The sequence below is a fragment of the Arvicanthis niloticus genome, chromosome 28, assembly GCF_011762505.2.
Source record: "Arvicanthis niloticus isolate mArvNil1 chromosome 28, mArvNil1.pat.X, whole genome shotgun sequence".
Taxonomy (NCBI): domain Eukaryota; kingdom Metazoa; phylum Chordata; class Mammalia; order Rodentia; family Muridae; genus Arvicanthis; species Arvicanthis niloticus.
In genome coordinates this window covers 18987425-19008931 of record NC_133436.1, presented here as the reverse complement: position 1 = coordinate 19008931, position 21507 = coordinate 18987425, and the positions used below count along the sequence as shown (strand labels likewise).

The 21507-nt window shown below is 38.2% G+C and overlaps 1 protein-coding gene across 8 annotated transcripts in view; it reads left to right on the top strand.

Annotated features, from left to right (window-relative positions):
• Stxbp5 (syntaxin binding protein 5) overlaps positions 1–21507 on the top strand; it is a 143317-nt gene that overhangs the window by 93031 nt on the left and 28779 nt on the right. For 4 of the 8 annotated variants that reach the window (XM_076926838.1, XM_076926836.1, XM_076926834.1 and 1 more), the window contains exons 17-20: positions 6331–6456; positions 8247–8398; positions 9548–9631; positions 17709–17774. In XM_076926838.1, coding sequence (XP_076782953.1) covers positions 6331–6456; positions 8247–8398; positions 9548–9631; positions 17709–17774 — 428 coding nt within the window. The remainder of the gene's footprint in view (positions 1–6330; positions 6457–8246; positions 8399–9547; positions 9632–17708; positions 17775–21507) is intronic. The other 4 variants (XM_076926840.1, XM_076926839.1, XM_076926837.1 and 1 more) reach the window with 1 other exon arrangement.

The following is a 21507-nucleotide window of genomic DNA, read 5'->3' as shown; positions in this document are numbered from 1 at the left end:
TCTGCAAGGCCATCCAATGATTTTACTATTCTTTTTCTTCAATGTTCTTTAATGCATTAAGAAATAAAATATTTTCCAGGTGATGATTTATAACATCACCTTAATTTCTCATAAAGTCAATGGCATCAGCTAGCACAAGAGCCTATTGTATCTCCTGATGCTGACTCAGCTGTCTGAGGAGGCTGTCATCCCAGTTTCTGCAATAGTGCACTTGCAAGATGACCTGGGCTCACTTGCTTCCAAATGCATAGTATGAGGGGAAGAAAGCTTGCTTGATTTTTTCTTCTTATAAAATACACTACCTGACCCAGGGTGGACGAAGAATGTGGGTGTTGAGAGCATCAAGATTCCCACCTGAGCAATACCATGCTGTGTGGAAATAGTCCTTTTGGCTTTAACAGGTCGGGTGTAGGTGTGGGGCCAACAGAGGATGTATGCTTGTTGTGAGGGGTGTAACCACGCTTTGTATGTCTCGTGTGATTTTTTTCTTTTCTTCACTAAATGATTAGAAATTCTTAATAATCTTAGTGTTGGATCTATTTGCATATCAAAATAATTACAGTAAAGTTTTAGAACATGATTTTTTAAAGTATAGATTTATCATAATAAAGTATATCATAAAATAATGACTCAACTGACAGATTGCTGGTTTCTGGCCTTCACTAGAATTCCACAAGTATGCATGTAAAGACTGTAAGAATAATGATATATAACAATCATTTGCTTTCTTTCTTTGCTTGGTTTATTTCCTTAGAGACTGTGTATAAGTTTGTACATAAGGCTGACCTTGAATTTATGATCCTCCTGCACCATTCACACATTTGTTTATTGTCTAAAAATTAATGTTTGAATACTTTTCAAGTATTTTAGTATCTGTTAACAAACTAGTTTTCAGTGATTGCCATAATCTATATTCCAAAATATATTAAAGAAAGAAAACTAGCCTTTTAGTAGAATATTCTATCAACAGTGAAGTAGTACATGTCTTTGAGACATTTGTTTAAATTTTACATATTTATTCCTGACATTTATTTGAGTCACAAGGAATTTTAATTAAACCCTACTGTGGTGGTTTGACTATGCTTGTCCCAGCACATCTGAAGGCAAACAGGAGAAGACTGGCTTCCAGGTAGCTAGGATGAGGGTTTTAAAGCCCATGCACAAAATGACACATTTCCTCCAACAAGGCCACATCTACTCCAACAAAGCCACACCTCCTAATACTGCCAGTCTCTGGGCCAGGCATATTCAAACTATCACACATACTTTCCCCAATTTAGTAATCTAAATGTAAATGCATGTATTTGTCAATTTTATATCATTTTGGTCTGTGCTCCAAAAGGCAAATATCTAAAAGGAAGTAATAACTCAAAAATTGGTTGAAATATAGTTAATCTTGAGATATTGTTTATCACACACAATACTTCTGTGACCTCACAGCTTTTGGAATGAGTTGACAGGGGACAAGGAATGATGAAACAGCAGGCACATGCAGAAAAGTTAGCATCTGGATTTCACTCACAGCTGAAAAAGTCTGCCTTGCACAAATAAATGAGAATGCAGCTCATCTAATCTCTGGGTAGTGGGGCTCTTTGGGGAGCATCTCAGGCTACAGTCATCTGGAGAAGGAGCTATGGTAGATACTTTCTTTTTTATTGGATATTTTATTTATTTACATTTCATATGTCATCTCCTTTCCCCATTTTCCCTCTCTAAAACCCCACCATCCCATCCCTCCTCTTCCTTTTTGCTTTTATACTATTTTAATTACATGCAAGTATTAAGGTCAGTTCTAGGTTGAGGAACTAGCAATACAATGGATGCAAATAGTCAAGGAACAAGCAAGACAATAAACACAAATAGTCAAAGAACAAGCAAGATAATAAACAAAATTCTGTGAATACTCACATGATCACCATTTCTAAGGGCTTATCAGGATGACCAAAATATCTGAGCCAACTTTCCTGTCCTAGCCCAAAGTCATTTTCATATCTAAAGCCTACTTCCTTGTTCTAGCCTAAAATTTAGATTCCTGTCTGAAATTACTTTTTTGTTCTAGCCTAATACTTAGATTCCTGCCTGAGATTACTTCTTTGTTCTAGCCTAAGATTTAGATTCCTGCCTAAAATTACTTCTTTGTTCTAGCCTAATGTCTGATTCCTGCCTGAAGCCTATTTTCTTGTCCTTGGCCAATGTCATATTCCTGCCAAACAGCCCATTTCCTTGTCCTTGGCCCATGTCAGATTCTTGCTGAGCAGCCCCAAGACTCTCTGCCTCTCCCCCTTTTTTTATTTCATTAACAAGACTGAGCTTGTCTTAGGTCATTCTGACAAGAATGCCTTCCTTACCCATCATGGAATATGCATTATCAAAAGCAATGCACTTCTGTCTTAGGGTGGTAAGGCTCTGTGCACAATCTTACCCATCCTTGGCTTGCCAGCCTGTTAAATTAATAACTCTGTCTGGGGGTCCATTTTTAGGTTCAAGCCATTTACTTTGGCTGCCAGCATGTTGATGTTGTTAAAGACAAGCTTAAACACTATGGGCAGGAATAAAAGTATTTCCAGGACAAACGTAGACACTTTCTTGAAGCACTGTAACAAGCAACTGTAATTGACCATGGAAGAAGACCCTGCCATTTTCATAGCTTTGAGACATCTGTCCTTAACATGGCAGTGCTCTTGCAGCACACATTCACTTAGGAGTTCCTTGGTGTCCCATAATGCCTTTCTACATACCTGGGTATTTTTTAAAGAAACATTATTAGAGCTGTTTTATTTGCCCCTTTTACCAATCTAATTTTATGCTATTTATGTAGGTATTATAATTGTCCTTTTGCAAAGTACTTGTTTACACAAACAGTTTCTTTTTAAATTGTGACACTTCCAAATGTGATTTTGACATTTCAAAATGTATTTCTACAAGCTATGGAACGTTTTATAAAAGTTCTATAGCTTATCTTTAATAAGTAAGCAAGTTGAGCATATTTAAAATATTAAAATCATTAACTTAAACAGTTATAGATGAAAATTTATCAGTCCTTTCTGCTTACTGTTTTTAAAATCTAATATCTATCTTTTCTTCTTTAGTTAGATTTATTTGTGTGTGTGTGTGTGTTTGTGTGTGTACATACACGTGTGTGTACATGTGCATGCATGTACACAGGCCACTGCAAAGTCATTCATACATGGGCACAAGAGCAAGCATAAAAGCCAAAATGATTGTAGGAGTCAGTTCTCTCCTTCCGTATGTGGGTCATGGTATCAAGATCAGGTCTTGGGACTTTACCACAATTGCCTTAACTTGCTGAGCCATCTGATTGGTTGGTCCCTTTCTAGTATTTCTTGAACAGGCTTCTGACTATTCATTTGTTTTACATTTCTGGAGATTTTCCACACAGACAAGAACTCTACACACTAAATATTGCCCCAGAGAGCCCATGTTTCTAATTTGTTGTCATTGTTGTTGTTGCTGCTATTGTTTTAATACACATTAGAGATGTTGTATCAAGTTATTTAGACAGTTTTTATTCGTTATTTTCTTAATTACCTTTTTCATTTCTTAGCACAGTAGAGTTTCTAAAAGGTTTATTTTGCATTTGGTTATTGTGTATGTCAATGCCTGTGTTTCTATGTACACATGGGTATAGGTGCTTGCTAAGGCTATAAAATGTCATCAGATCATATGGAGCTGCAATTACAGACAGTTGTTAGCTGCCTGACATAGGTCCTGTGGTCTGAATCCTGGCCCTCTACAGGAGCTTCAAGTGCTCCTAACTGCTGGTCTATTTCTTCAGTCCCACACAATGAACATTTTGTGTTCTTATCACAAGCCTTAAGCGTGTCCTATATATGCTTTTAAAATTATTACTGTAAGACCTACTCCTGTTCTTGAGAACCTGATCCAGCATGCACATTCTATCTTCGAGGCATAGGAGTGCTTTCTGGAGGCTTGCCTTCTGTGCCTACTTCAAACAAGAATAGCCCCATTTGGACTCTCAGTCTACATCTGTGTCAAGGCTGCGTCTGATCAGAGGTCAGATGCCTCAGTTGTCAAGTCAATTCCTTGACATTGCCAAGTGAAGATGTTTGTTGGCCAGTTCCCTGAAAACTGTCAGAAAGTATGTCTCAGCAGAATACAGCTCTGAGGACCTACAGATTAACCAGAAGTGACTGCAGTCTACTTCCTATTACTGTGTCTACAGTGACTCTCATTCTCCCAGAACGCTGGACACCCAGCTCTGACTTTTCTTGGTCAGCACATTACTAACAAGTGTCTTGGTCCTTCTCACTTCAGAATTGCCAGCAAAATCATTCAAACCTCCTGCAACTTAGTATAGTTTCAGGCCATTTAACAGTGAGTAGTCTTCTTGCTGTCTGTTAAAGACCAGACTTGCCAGAGTATTCAGTCTAAGCCACTCCCAGCTTAAAATGTGGTTACACATGCAATTAAGTTGGTCTTATTGCTCGCATATTTTTCTTTCACATGAAGTTTGCTGATACGTGCATGGCAAGTGTTACATCCAAGTTTTCTTTAGAATCTCCTGTTTCCATAAACCCCTTCCTCACCCCCTTTTCTAGTATTATAGACTTAACCAGTACAAGTTTAACATGAACTTAGACATTATTTGTGAGGTTTGGGTGCTTACCTCCTGTCTGCTGAGCGGTTCTAAATGTAAAGATCCATATGATCGCCTCAGACTTACCAGATATTCCTCTGAAACTAACCTTCCACACTGATGCTCCTTTTTAAAATTAATTTATCTTTTAATTGGATATTCTATCTACACTCCAGATGCCATCCCCTTACCCCATTTTCTCCCCACCAGGAACCACCCCCATTCCATCCCTCCTCCTCCTGCCTCTATGAGGATGTGCCCTCACCCACCCCCCTCCCACCTCCCCACCCTCGAATTTCTCCACACTGGGCCTTCACTGGACCAAAGATCTCCTTTACCACCTACGCCTGACAAGGCCATCCTCCCCTACATATACAGCTGGAGCCATGGGTCCCTCCCTGTGTATTCCCAAGCTGGTGGTTTAGACCCTGGGAGCTCTCCTCATGGGGCTGCAAACACTTTCAGCTCCTTCAGTCTTCTCTCTAACTCCTCCATTGGGACCCCCCTGATCAGTTCAATGGTTAGCTGTGAGCAGCCGCCTCTGAATGTGTCAGACTATGGCTGACCTCTAAGGAGACAGCTATATCAGGCTCTTGTCAGCATGCACTTCCTGACATCCACATCAGTGTCTACCTTTGGTGACTGCACATGGGATGGATACCCAGGTGAAATGGTCTCCAGACAGCCCCTCCATCAGTTTCTGTCCCACACTTTGTCTCCATATTTGCTCCCTTGAGAATTTTGTTACTCCACACTGATGTTTCTATCAGGTTCCTTTAGTTATGTTGACTGTAGAGTTGCTATGATTGGCCACCTCTTGGATTCAACCTCTCACTTATTTACTTATTCAGTGAATGTTGACTACCTTCTTTGCTACAAAGTATTAAAATCAGTCCAAGATTTCTGCCTTCTTCAGCTGGCTCAGCTGGTAAAGGTGCCTCCTTCCAGCCTGATGACCTAGGTTTGATCTCTAGACTCTAGATATTAGAGGGAAGAACTCCTGCAAATTGTCCTCTTTGCATGTATGTGTGAGCATTATGCACACACATTAGAAAAATTAGTTGATATTTCCTCAATACTTATAAGCTATATCAACTTTAACCTCCTAATGTATTCTAAATTTACTGTAAAATATTATTTCATGTCAGAACAATCAAAAGAATGTGTACTCCTGTGTATGGCACATATCCACCAAACGAGCCTCAGAAATCAGAGCAGTGCTCTGCTTCATTTTAGACAGTGGAATAGCTACCCACTAAAAATCGCTTGTTCCTACTTAGTTTTGAATTCCATAGTGTGTTTCTGTGATTTTAAGCTTTATGTTTTCATGCATTTTTAAATTTTAAATTTTTTTCCTCTCTGGCTTCTTGTTTCTGCTTTCACTCATCTTTTGGCCCTCCTTTCCCTGCTCTGCTCGTCCTGTCCTCTCCTTGTCCTCATGTGCTTTCTCCTGTTCCATCCTAGCAGTCTCCCCTCTTTATAGCCATGATCTGCCAGTCATATCCTAACTAGGGGATTTCCATCACTTAGATGTGTGTTTCTGTCTACTACTAGTTCTAGAATACAAGGTTCTGAATTTTACATTTTAGGAAATCTAGTGTTGTTTCCTGTATAAAGATATTCTTGCATGACAGTGTATGGTTTTATATATATAGGACAATCAGGTAATTGGAAAAGTGTTCAAGCTAATATGTCTTCCTTTTTTTTTTCAGAGTTAAAAACTCACCACTTAAACAGTCTCCAGGCTATCAGACAGAGTTAGTCATTCAGTTGGTGTGGGTGGGTGGAGAACCCCCACAGCAGATCACCAGCCTGGCACTCAACTCTTCCTATGGACTGTAAGTAAGAGGAGTTTTGTTTTATTTTGTTTTTGTTTTGTTTCTTTGCTCTCTTTATAGTATTCCCTGTATAATTTGGATTTAAGTTATAAAAGTATAAAGAACTTAGGCTTTATTGTATCATCACCTAAAATGTTGCTGTGTAACTAGAACTTCAAAAGTTATTTGATGCTTTATTCGGGACATAGTCTTGTTTCGAATAGATTCTGTGGCTATGTCCTGTGACTACAGATACAAAGTACGGGCCAATACTCATTGGAGATAAAGTGCCAAAGTCAGTATACCGTCTTCACTGTGTTCCTGCAGAACTCTCTTAGACTCTAACATAAGACTGTATAAATGGATCTCGTAATTAACAGTGCCATTTCTTTTTCCTGCCTCCAAAGTTAACTTGTGCACATTGTAAGGGCATGGCGGTTGCTTTAACACGATTCTCACCTATGCACAGCTGTAAGTGTTTTCATGCTTTGCTGTAGAGATAAAGCATGTAGTAGGTCTTTTTTGTATTTTAAAAAATCAGCATTACAGTAAGAAGCTGCTTCTGTACTGTCCAGTTACTGAAGTGTTTATTTTGCATAGCCCATCTTTGTCCTCAGGAGTAGCCCTATGGAGTCACTTGTCCTCCCCCATCCCTCACCCCCATCACTATCAGCCCTCTGTCTCTTGGAGTTGTACATCCAACTCTGACAGTTGTATGCTGAGTGGCCTCTCTGATATCTCTTATTAGCTGCTCTATAACAGAAGCGCACAAGCCTATACCTTCTAAATTTTTTGAACATAACCATTCAAATAAAAAACAAACGGCAGATTAAAAACAAGAATCAATAGGAAGTTTCAAAAGAAGTTAATTGATTAAAATTGATAAAATTAATTGATTAATTATAGAATTTATGGTATTTATGGGGTTCCTTGTTAGTGGGAGTTTTTACACTTTCTGCATGTTTTAAATTTAAATTAGTTGCCAACACTACATAAAGTATACATTCATATTTAAAGCTTCAAGTGAAAAATCTAACTTTCCGCTCCCTTTGTGCATTCGTGTATGGTGTCATCATCTGGGCCTGAGTGGAAGGTTTCCTTTTTGAGTTCCTTACCTGCTTCTCACTGTCTTATCCATACTCTGACTATAAAGGTAGCTCCTCCATACATGCCAGCTTTCATATACCTCAGGAGCTCTTAGACAGAATTGGAATCCTTTATTCATTGAGAGATTACATCATAGTCCATAAACTGTAATGAAGGAAGTCTTTTGAACACCTCAAAGGGAGCCTCCCAAGAATTATACTTCCTTTTTATTTTGACAGAAGAATTATGAGAAGTTACCCCAATCTATATATGGTTCCATTTTCTGAGGGGTAGAAAATAGATGTCACATTGCTTAGTGTAGGGGGGTTTATTTCTGATAAAACTTCATCTTCTGTGTCAAATATTCTTAGAAATGGAATTGATATTTGGTTTACTGTTGTAGGTAATGTCTACAGATTTGTGAACAGTTCCTTGAAAAGGGCCATGCATTCTGTTTTCCCATTCCACTTGTCTTTAGTTTCTGCCAACTGAGACAATTCCTTAGATCCCAAGGTGGAAGGAAAGACCCAACTCCCAAGTGTTATTCTCTAACCTCCACATGTGAGTTGCACACATACACACACACACACACACACACACACACAGAGTAAATGAATAAAGATTTTTCTGAAAGACCCATCATTGTATTTTCATCAGCTTTATAGTTTACATTTCTTCTTAATAACTTGTTTGCACTGAAATACGTATGCTTTTCCTGCTGCCAGGGTGGTTTTCGGCAACTGTAACGGCATTGCAATGGTTGACTACCTCCAGAAAGCAGTACTGCTGAACCTCAGCACCATTGAACTATACGGCTCAAATGATCCTTACCGGAGAGAACCTCGGTCACCCCGGAAATCTCGACAGCCTTCAGGAGGTAAAGGAAAAGAAAAGCTCCCCGAGCTTTAACCGCTGTGAACACCCACGTGTGTGTGACCCTCATGTCTGCAAGCGCTTCAGTTAATCGGCAGCCCGACTGATTTGAACTGAATGTAGACAACAAAGCCTAGCTAGAGATACAAGTCTTAGTTCTTATTTTGTAGTGCCATTGTTTTCTCTTGTTCTTAATAATCTGGGCTTTTATTTAATGTCCAGAGAACCAGCATAATGCCAGGAATATACTTCCAGATATTGCAGAATAGAAGTAGATTTCAAAGTGTTATTGTTTGTTTCTTGTAAGCCAATAATTGAGTTTTAACTATTTAAGTCAAAGTAATTCAGTGTGTGACAGTGTGGACACAGAGGTGATTACATAATGATTTTAAAAATCTCTCTAGCAGGCTTCAGTGTTTGCTAAGTATCTACTGTTGATGTTTAAGGTTTTAATGCTGATACCTCTTAAAACATAGAATGCAAGTATTTCTAGCTAGGTATCCTGTTTTCACTTTGTGATAGACAGCAAATGACTTTATATGTATGACATATGGGGTATACTAATGAGACCTCTCACAATAATTGAAATGTGAGCTTAGTTTTCCTGTGGCCTTCCCAGCTAGACCAAGGGTGGAAGAGAACCCTACTTAGGCTTGGTTAACTCCTCTGCAGACCCTGGTGAGCACTGACCACTGTTTAGGGAACTGTCTAAACATTCTCTTCAACGGAATTTTCATTCAGAGCAGTCAGAGGGGTAGAATATTTGCTTAACATCGGCAAAGCTCTGGGCTTGATATACAGCATCACAAATATATATTCATGTATAGACACACACGCGCACACACACGCACACACACATAACACTTTAAAATTCATTCTGAGATGGTTTAGTTGCTCTCAGTACATTTCTGGCTAATGATATCTACCAAGTTTGTAAATGAGGAAACTAATAAACAAGCAAACAAATAGAAAAGGTAATACTAGGTTTTCTATCATTTTGCTTAATGGGCGTCCTTTTCTTTTCTGGGTTTGTTTCACGTTTCTTGTCTGTGAGTCAGGTCATTTTGTCATGTATTATGTTCAGCAGAAACTCAGTTCCAACCATGCCATCTAGTGTGTCTCGTTTCTTTCCCTCCCCTCATCGCTCACTGAGGTGTGCTGCTTGGGACTCCTTGCATGTGCGGCCTTTCTAGCTTGTATTCTGAGTCTGTGAAAAAGCTCCGCTCTTCTGTCATAAGTAAGTCATTTATGTCTTGACACTTTTATTCTTTGTAAAATCACTGCTGCCTTTTTTATTTACTTACTAACTAAAATAATTTATATCTAAGAGACTAAACTCATTATTTAGATTTATTTCATAACAGCTATTTAAACAGTATGCCCCAACCCAACTTTTTTATAAAGCAAAGGCAAAAATATTTATACAAAAGTATTGAGGGTGGAGAAATAGATGGCTCAGCAGTTAAGAGCACTGGCTGCTCCTCCAGAGGTCCTGAGTTCAATTCCCAGCAACCACATGGTGGCTCACAACCATCTGTAATGGGATCTGATGCCCTCTTCTGGTGTGGCAAGGCACAGCAATAGTGTGCTCACATATATAAAATAAATAAAATCTTTTAAAAAGAAGAATATTAAAATATTTTCAGTTTTTTGATGGAGAACAAAAAATTCAGATTTTACAAATATATAAAAATTTTACTAGTCTTAAAATTAATTCCCCCTTCTATACTTTACAAAGTTTATATTAAATTGCTAGTAATTAGATGTCCAAACTTGTCTAAGGATAGCAAAAACTTTTACTATACCATTAGTTTTTTCTTAAATTTTACTTTATTCCATAAATCCAATAATATCATTTATGTTCTTATTTGCCTTATTTTATAAGGAAAAATTATACATTAGGCAAATGAGAACTATTTGAAGTTTTTATTAGTTTAAAATATTTCACATTGTAATTATGCCTCACTTTATCACTATCTAAGCTTTCTTTAAAAAAATTAAAAATTTAGGCCTGGGGATATATATGTCTGTGGTAGACAAGGCTCTGCTTCATGGAAGAGTGGGAAAGGAGGGTTAATTATTTTTAAATGGTTCCAATAATATCTTGAGAATATTTGTACCTCTAATCTCCAAAAAGTCTTACTGATTTTTATATAAAATTAACTGTATAATAATTGGTATTAAAATTCTTTAATTCTGCTGATTAATTAGTGTTGGGGTGCATGCCTACAACTTTAGGGTGTTGGAAGCTGAGGCATAAGGATCTCCTCAAGCTCAAGCTCAAGGTTAGCCTGCCAGAGCCCTATTTTAAAACTAAAAGTTAGTAAGGCAAGGAGTGCACCTTCCTATGCCAACACCTCTTTCACACACATGCACACACACATATATATGCACACATGCATGCACACACACATGTACACACACATGCACACATACATATACACACATGCCTCACACATACACACACATACATGCACACACACGCACGCACACACAAATGCATGCATGTACACACAAGCACACACATACACCACCAGCAGTGGGTCTACAGACATGCTGTGTCACCTAGCTAGCTTGCTTGCTGCTTGCTTGCCTTTTTATTTTTTTTCTTTTTTCCCCTCATTTTCTTTTTCTCTTCTTTTTGTAGTGAGTTCTTGATCTGTAACACAAGTATTATCACATTGTTCTTCAATGTTTTTAATAGGTCAGTTTGAATGGTGAATTGGATTTTCTACCAACAGATATAGTCTATTTTGATTAAGACTCTAGGGCCACTTATGAATTTGCTTTATGAGATAAAATATTATCATTTGAAGTTTGAATAAGTTACTTATTACATTAAAGTTGAATTACTACTTAGATATGGATTGAGGCTTCATAATGAAAACTGTAAAATTGTCACAAGGATGCTAGATCCTAGTGAATATCTGAGCCCATTTCAGACCTTCTGTATATTGTGGATTTTTATCTTTAGTATGAGGCACAGTAAGATTATCAACCATCACTAACACTAAAATGAACAATTAATATTTCTATAATTAAAGTCATGTGTTTATGGTCTCTCTATTTCTAAATGTCTTACTGTTGTGTATTCACCCTGCCCCTGTTGGTGATATGCCATGGTCTGTCAAAGCAGTTTATAGCTCTTGTAGGAAAATAATCATCCGCCCCTTTATGAGCTGCTTGGCCATCAGCACTGCAGCACTGGGGGTGCATAGTCAATAAGCCAGACCGTGCTGACTAGTGACTAATATTAGGATGGCATAGTGGTTCAAGTCCTGTGCAGTGAGATTTCAGCATAATACCAAAAGAAAGAAGGGCCTAATTTAAAATTTAGAATTACTTCTAGAATTTACCCTTTAATATTTCAGATCAGATTAACACTGGGTAATTGAAGCCATAGAAAAGTGAAATTATAAGAAGCGTGTGTGTTCAGTGTAATAGGTTCAGAGTCAAGATTGTAAAAGGGGTGCTGGCAGATAGCTCAGCGGTAAGGCACTTATTGCCAAGCCTTGTGACCTGGGTTTGGTTCTGAACCCAAAAGTGTGGGAAGTGAACGAGGACCCACAGTTGTCTTGCATACAGCCTTCAGGTATGCATTGCACAAGTGCTTCCACACACACACACACACACACACACACACACACATGCATGCACATGAAAGAGAGATGCTTAGAAGAGTGTTTTCAAGATGCTGTACATTACCTCCACCAGTAAATACTAGGCCAAATGGTAACAAAGTCTCCCTTCTAAATAATCAGAAGGAAAGCACTATTTGCCCTTAAAGAAAATGTAGTGAAGAATTAGGAACCCAATTAAGAAAGGATGGTTTTAACTGATAGTTGAAATTTCTTGGCCTTTCATTAAATACTACCAATCACTTTTCCTTCTAAGAAGTTTAAAAACTAACAGAAATCATAGCCCAAGTTACTCCACTGAAATAAGGGTGATTATATGGCATACAAGGATGGTAAGAGAACGGAATTTTAAAAATACCTAAATTGGTAAAGGTGAAAGCTTATAAAAATCAGTTAATTTGATAAACAAATTACTGATATCTCAAGAGTTGCTGCATAGCTGATGCTGTCAGTGTTAAAAAAAAAAAAAATGGAGATGGAGGAGTGGGATGGCTCAGTGGTTATGAACACTCTTGCTTTTGTTGAGGACCTGGGCTCAGTTCCCAGCACACACATGGCAGCTCCCAACCACCTGCCTCAGGCACTCATGCAAATGATACACAGACACAGGTGCAGCCAAACACCCAGACACATAAAATAAAACAAATCAATACAACTTAGTTAAAAAGAGAAAATGGAGATGATTGGGCTGCTGAGGTGGCTGAGTAGCTAAAGGTACTCCCTGTGGGGACCTGGAAACCTGTGTTTAATCTCAGTGTCCCACATAAAATTAGAGAGAGAACCAATTCCACAGAATTGTCTCTGTCCTCCATGTATGTACCATGACATGCAAACATCCTTCCACCACAGAACCCTCCCAGACAGAACAACAACAGCAATAATGACATTTATTCAAAGACTTAAGCTGGAGGTGGTCAGTAGATACAGGAAGCAGGGGCTTCCTAAGAATGATTATAGCAGAATACAGGTCTAGCAAGTAGATTTGTCAGGAAATTGCCTGTTGCGATCCCCAGTACTCTGTAAGGCTAGATGCTGTAGCACATGTCCATAGCCCAGTACCTGGAGGGTGAAGGCAGGCGTAGCCTCCCATGCAGCTCAGCACTGAACTATGGATGAGTTCAGCAACGCTCTGTCTTCAAAACTAAGGTGGAGAGCAAAAAGAGGAAAGACAGTCAATGTTAACATTCGCCCTTCAAACATACATGTGTGTTCACCTACATGCACACGTGCACACGTCCAGTAGATATACATCATTGTTATAGAAAATGAGGTTTTCTTGTTTGTGTAGCATGTATGGGAGAGTCAGCACAAATGTACCGAGCTGTTTCTCTCCTTCTATCTTTGTACCTGCACTCTAGGGATTGAACTCAGATTGGCAGGTTTGGGTTGCAAGTGTTTACCTGCTAAGCCATCTCCCATGCACAACAATTACTTTTAAATCTGATAACTCCGTGTTTCATGAAGTTAAACAGGTATTGAATACTGAATTCTGAATTTTTCGAACCAGACCAGCACCATTGACTCAGTCCCTAGTTCAACCTGACACTTTGCGTGATTGATTGACTTAACCTGACTTAGCAAACTGCCATCTGTGAATGACTCTGGCCTACTGCCCGAGTTTTCAGGTAGTATTGTAGCAATGACATGCTAGTTTTCATGACTTGGCATACCTAGTGTAGGTACACACCCTGGTAGATAGTTCACTCATAACACTGCTGTTAGGTATTCTAAATAGTAAATTACATTTCCCATTGGGATATCTGAAAGAGAAGGCAAATTTACTAAATCGGCGCTGTTTAAAGGGTAACTACTGTACTTGGTAGCAGGATAGGTTGGAAACTATAGGGCCTACTTTCATTGTCTGAGTGGGTTTTACTTTCAGGGTTTTCCTGCAGCTCGGCATCCGACTTCGTGGTTGCTCCACAGGAAGTTCATGCAGTAAGAGAGGGAGATACTGAGCACAGCCCATATGGTGACTGCAGTCCTCTTGGCAAACATGGGACTTCTTTGACCACACCTTCCTGTGTGACTCCAGTAGGGAGGGAAGGGAATGGGAGACAGATGGGAGGAAGAGGAAGAAGTAAAGGAAGAGGGAGGATGTCACAGTGATAGATGTACACCTCTCCCATGTAGGGCTGGAGGAGACTGAGCAACAGCAGAGAGATGGAGAGGGCTTTGGTGTTTGTTATCTTAAGCTCACTTAACCTGTTACAGTATATTTAACATTCATATTAGATTGCATGAGTCCACTTTCTTTAATTGAGTCTCTTAATCTTTTCCTAGATTATTTTAAAATGATAATTTTATGTATATGTGTGTATGAACATGTACGTCGGCATATGTGGAGGGTTTTTTTCTTCAATTATTTCTAGCGTTTTAGGGGTGGAGGGACTGTGGCTTCAAGAAAATTGGAATTCCTTAATTTGACTAGGCTCCAGTGATCCACATATTCTCTCCCACCTTATCAGTACTGGAATTACAAATATCTCACACCTGGCCTTTGTGTGGGACCTGAACTCAGGTTCTCATGCTTGTATAGCAGGCACTTGACTAAGTCATCTCTCTAGCCCCTGAAATGATATTTTATTACACAATGTTTTCTGAAGTTCTGCAGAATTATAGTGCATTGAGAATGTATTGTTCACAAAAATACTGAGAGATTAAAATCCCCAAAGTTACTATTGTTGTAAATACTTATGAGTGAGTATATTTTGGTTGTAAATCACTGTCATTTAGAAGGCTTTCATTGTGTGCTATCTCAAGGATTCATGTATATGAACAAGTATTTGACCAGGTTAAATACAAACATAAAATTAATCCTGTGGTCTTAGAAGTTTAAGTACGAGATTTTTTTAAATCTGGAACTCTTAAATGATGATGATTTTTAAAAACACTGATTTTTAGTCAGGAATAAAGATAGATAATACATAATTTAACCTATAGAACACATTTGATAAATGAAATTTGATACTCAGATTGTCTCAAAATTAGAACCATAAAATTTTTCTTAGCTTCCATAGCAATTTTAAGATTGTTATTTTTTTAAATAACAGAAAAGCAGATACTGCTTCCACGCACATAGATGGTTGTGACACCTGACTTCTGAAGCTTTAATGTGCTGTCCAGTTTCTGAGCTAATCCAAACTTCCCAATAATCTTCCTCCTATGTTAATGATATGTGTGTGTGTGCATGCATATGTGCATGCATGTACATTTGCATGTATATGTTTGTGTATGTGTATGTAAGTTTGTACATGTGTTTCTATGTGTGCATGAACATGTGTACATGTGTGTGCTTGTATATCTGTATGTCCCTGTGTGTATGTGTATCTATTTGTGTGTCTGTGTGGTCTCTTGTTTGTGTGTTTTATATATCTGGGTGTGTGTCTGTGTCTTTTTCTGTGTGTGTGTGTGAATTTCCATCCGTCAGTCTGTCCCAGTACATTTAGTCAGTGTTCCTTTCATGAACATGGGCAAGGAAGTTTATTTACTTGAACAAGATCAGTTTATTAAGTGCTAAACCCATGAGAAATATGCCCCCTTAGCCTCAATAACCATTAGCTACCTATTGCTCTGCAAAGAGCAGTGGGGCCTCATGATCCCCTTCAACACCTCGCATGGGCTGTTGATTGGCCCAGTCATGTGAGGTCTTGTATAAGTAACTACTTCTGCTGTGAGTTCATGGGTGCAATAACAATGTCATGTTCAGAAGACAGCAGTTGACAGCACTGGCTCCTAACCTCACCTCTATATTCTTTCTGCCCAGACTTCTGCACTGTTCCTTAAGCCTGGGTGGAATTAGTACAGATGTTCTGTCTAGGTCTGAGCACTCAAAGCAAGTATTGTCAACAGTTTGACAAGTTATAAGTCTCTCTATTAACTGCCACCCCTGCAAAAGATTCTCTAGAAAGGCAAAGAGCACTGATCTATGAGTATAAACATAACTGTTTAGAAGACACTTTAGGGGCTGGTAAGATGGCTCAGCAGTTAAGAGCACTGGCTGCTCTTCTAGACGTCCTGAGTTCAATTCCCAGCAAATGCATGGCAGCTCACAACCATCTATAAAGGGATCTGATGCCCTCTTCTGGCAGGCGGATGTATACAGAGCAGAGCACTCATACATTAAGTAAATAAAATTTAGGAAAAAAAGGTAGTTTGACACTATATCAACTTAGCAAAGCAACAGATCTCTAGTGGATTACACACACACAAACACACACACACATGCACAGACAGATAACACATATGAACATATATACAGACATACGTTCATACACACAGATGATGTGCATATACACACAGACACACACGTATGAACATGCACAGACACATATAAACACAGACACGTGCTCACATAGACACATACTACATAGGCACACAGACACACACACAGGCACGCACACACACACGCACACACACACGCACACACGCACACATACACACACCACACGTAAACACTGTCACTTCCCTGGCACAGAGTTTTGATGTCCTTTAGAGTCCCAAGCATGAATTTCTTCCTGTGGAGAAGGCCTCAAATCCAATTAGAAGTTGGTTTGTACAGTAACCCCATGAGTGTGGCCATTGCTTCACTCCATGCCTGGCAGGTCAGCCCTGTAGCTCAGAAGGGCAGCATGTAAGATTCTTGGTGACTTTTCCCGGGAAGCCCACATAGCACTTTCCAGTGCTACAAATGCTAGCCGGCAGGGAGGAAGCTCTGTTCCTGCTTGGTTTCTGTAGAGTCGAAGTATGTGGTGTCTTCAACAGAAAGCTATTATTCTCTAGTTCTGACAGACATCTCAGAGTGGCATAACCTGTACTGTTTGGGGTGGCGATCGGTTTCTGGCACCTTCAGTACCAACAGCTCATAGGGAGGCATCTCACACAGAGTTATGGCATTGCTGTTAGTAGTCTGGCTTCTGGGAGCAGCGTCACTCGCCTCTGCAGGACGCCTGCCTTTCCATTCTTTATCGTTAGTACTGTTTATGCTATGATAGCTTTCCACGTGGCTTTTCCATACATTCCACATTTTACTTAAGCCTTTCTCTTTCCCTCTCATAAAATACCTTACAGACTTTTTATGATAATTTAGGCCAACTTATAGTATAGATCATATATAATTTATGTAACTCATGTCTAGTTGAGAAAAGTCTTTTTAAAGAGGTTTTAATATGTGATATTATAGTTTTAAGAGGGATACTGTATAAGATAGGTAATGTGAACTATAAATTTAAGAGATACAAAATATTTTTATAACTATTTTAAAATATTTAAATGATATGGTCAAGATTTACTTGAGGAAAACCACTTAGAAATTTAAGTTGAGGATTCTTGGGGAAAAAATCACCAAGGTTAAGTGTTTTTTCTTCCTTGAAAAATGTAAAAGAGCATATCATATGCCTGCACATTCCTGCTGTTTGGAAAATCCTACATCATGCCTGATATCCTCAAAGAACAACAAAGGACCTCACTGAAAAACCCTGTTTCCACATCTCTTTGTCAGCGGGTTACAGCTGTGTTAGTTGAATATATTTTATTGCCAGAATGTTCCCATGGCAAACCCCATTGCCATAATCTGTCAATCCGCCTTCAAGTGGTTCATAATATAGTGGACTCTATAAGTAGGAGGCCAGTTGTATAAACTGGTGTGGTCTCACCTGCTCTTGATTTGCCTTTCAGCGGGCCTGTGTGATATCACTGAAGGAACTGTCGTCCCAGAGGATCGCTGCAAATCTCCGACTTCCGGTAACCTGGTTTTATTTCATTAATAATGATGATTTAAAAAAAAAAAAAAAAAAAAAAAAAAAAAAAAAAAAAAAAAAACCTTAAGTGGCATATTGCTATATCTATTTATCAACACTTAAATTTACATGTGAGAAACATATCACCTGTTGTCCTTAAAGTTTTAACTGTTTTAATAAGTGAAAAGAAACAGGAAGTGCTATTTAGCAGATGTCACTTCTGTCTATTCAGGGAAGTATGATTGTTCGGTTAGCTCTCTTACAGTTACAGTGGTAAATAGATTTTCTACTTATCATTAAATAGATGTTTTAGTTGGGCTTCTAGATACTTCTAGGTATTTGCCTCTAGATACTACTGGCAATGGTTAGTAGAATTAATTAAATCAGAGAAAAGTTATTTTTTTAAGTTGAAAATTAGGTCTTTTGGTAGTTATTAAGACATATTCATTCCAGTGCTATGACAGATTTTTTTTCTTTTTGCACAATGATTGGGATCAAACCCAGGACCCAACCCCAAATGTTATTAAAGGTTTTGATACCAGGTAAAAAAATGGACTCTTAGAAATATTGAGGCCTATTTAGATATATTTTTTCACTTTGCTTGAGGTCATTTCTGGTGTATTTATGGGCTTATTAAAGCAACTCTTTTTATTTGCAGCTGGGTCTTCATATGACCATGTATATAATAATATCTCACAGCAATACTGTTTTTAGTGTGCTTGAGGATCCTTAGGAAATAAAATCTCGAGGTCATTATTATAAGAGATTGAAGCTTTGCTAATCTTTAGTAAGTTTAACTTCATTATTTTAATTAAATTTATTATTTCTCTACCCTGGAATCTTCATTAGCTTCTTCCTAGAAAGATTTTTCTTGGCATAAGTAACACCATGCTTATGTTTCTGTCTTTTACTAGCTATTCTATATTGGGAAGAGTTGTAAGCTGGAGTGCACTGCCGGAGTAGTTTATGTTATTCTCACATTGCCGCTAGATTAGCCCTAAGTTGGCAAAAGCCTTTGCGTTTTTTTTTTTTATAATTGTTTTTTTCTAATGTTACACAAATTGATCATTTCATCTTTCAAAAGTTAAGAGTGCACTATGGAGGGGACCCATTAGTAAGTGCTTGGCTTTCAGAATATGCGAGGTTCTTCTACTGAACCCACACAGAAAAGCCAAAAATAGTGATTGGGTTTTTGTAATACCAGTCCAGGGGAAGTGAACACCAGTGGGTCCCTGGGGCTTGCTGACCAGATAAATATGCCTGCATGGCAAGTCCCAGGACAGGAGCCTCTGCCTCAAAACACAAGGTGGACAGCACCATGGAATGACACCTGGGGTTGTTCTTTGGCCTCCACATGTATGCATGTGTGAGCGTGTGTGTGCACGCACACACACACAGACACACACATGAACATGAACATGTTCTCACACACAAATAAACATCCACTCACATAGGCTCTCTACACAAGTGTTATGTTTTGTAACCCTCCTAGTTTGTTTGCTTATTAAACTCCTAAAACACAGAGGTACAGAAGCCTCACCTCTGCCCACTACCAGGAAAGCTGTGTGTGGCAGCAAGTAAGTTTTCCCTCATGTAAGACTTTCTAGAATTTAATATAATTCTTTGTTGTTTTAATTAAATTTATTATTTTTCTACCTAGGAATCTTCATTAGCTTCCTCCTAGAAAGATTTTTCTTGGCATAAATAACACCATGTTTAGCTTTCTTAAAGCCATTCTCATTGTTCATTCCAAGTACATTCAGTATGTTTCTGCTCTTCAATTATGAGCACAGTTATTTGCAGTATGCTAAGGACCTGACCACAGTGGGCAGTCTGGATGTGGAACATACCACACTTAAACTGATAGCTTGCTTAGTTACATTCAGCCCAAATAATTTGTTTATTTCTTCATCCTATGCCAAAATTTAAAATGGCAGATACATGAAACATTTAACAGTAACACATAATTTTAAATAAATGCAAAAGGATAGTTAAATATAAGTATATAAATATAAAAAGTGCATAAATTTGTATTCCAAATGCTACTCCAGAGATCCTCAAACTAGAGGAAACTCACACGTGACTCAACATTTTAAATACATTTTGCTTATTGGTTCCTATGAAAGCTCAGTTTAATTTTAACCTTGATACAACTCTACCTGTTTCCCTGGATTCTGAGTCTTCCATTGATACTGGAACGTGGAGTTAAAGTTATAACCTCAAGGAAATAGATGAAAGGACCTGAGTTCTTAGTCTTTTGTGTAAACCTTGGAGGGCCTCTGCTTCTGCTCAAGATAGTGGAATTCTCCAAAGAATCAAGTCTGTTCTCACACACCAAGGAAACATCCCAAACTTCATAGGGACACCTGGCATCTAAACTGTGTGGACGTTAGTGTGCAGAACTGACACCTGGAAGTCAGCGCTACAATGCAGCAGGCTCCCTGTTGCAGCTTGGCTCTGTGTCTCTGTGACGGTACTTAGTGGTGGCTTTGGCCTGACTGTCTCACTCACTACATTTGCAGTTGCTTTGTCCATATGCCTTTTTATGTCCTAATTGAGAAATAAAGGAGAAATGTATTATGATTTAGTTCTCTTACTAGCAAATCAAAGTCTAATGATAAAAAATGGATTGAATTGACTCAAACAACCACATTTTTTTCTAATTTATTTATTTTTGGTATTTTGAGATAGGCTTGTCTACCCTGGAATTCACTATGCAAACCAGTGGGCCCTGCTTTCTATATACTGAGATTAAATGTGACCACACTTAGTTTGGTTTTGTTTTTTTAAGTTTCTTCTTTTAATACCATGAAAATAACAAAAATACTTGTCTAAATTAGTTACAATGAGGTAGGATATAAATAAATAAAATTGTCAAATGGCAAATTGTGAATTATTAAAAACAATAGTTAATATTTTAAAAGTTAGTATTTGTAGGAAAGGAATAGATATGTATAAGATGGAATTGGAACTTAAAATGAGTCCCTCATAAGACTAAGAAGAGATCAATATTTAAAAGTGTAAGTATTCACGTGCATTCTTATCTGTTGACCAAACGTTATGCATGCACATGGAGGAGTCTGGGGACCTTTTAAATACTATAAATAACCAATGTGGTCAGCTGTTCAGCTAGTTATTATGAAAGCTCTCTTCAGAAAACATGCTAGAGAGTTTCCTTTTGCATTTATTTTAAAATAAACCAGTTGTGTGTCTGCTGCCTGCAGCTGGATACACCAAATAAATGGAAGTGGCCACAGGCAAGCGGAAGTTGTGCCTAAGAGGCTTGAATTGGCCCAGCTAGCCCCTTAGAAGTGCTGCACTCTTTTTGTGATGCATGTTTATAGTTATATGGACAGAAAATAGGAATCTGTTAGGCTATTTTAAACTAAAGCATCACACACCTTGATATAAATGCTGCCCTTTGTTGTTTATATGTGGCCTGAAGGAGATAAGAAATTGTAGGTGTCTCATGTGTTTGTATAATTACAGTAATCTGGCAGATTTAAATAAACTTTGAAACTTGTCATGTGTTGTCATATAAATTAAAACAACCAGTAGTAAGCATTTTCAACTATATTACCTGTTTATGTTTAGAAAACACCAAACATTTCTATCACTTATATATGAAGGTGTTAGCCTGATATTTCTGATACTGATACAAACTACATAAAATAAAACTTTTTAATATCTATTTTACCATAAATTTATGAAGCCATTTGATATCAGAGATGACAATA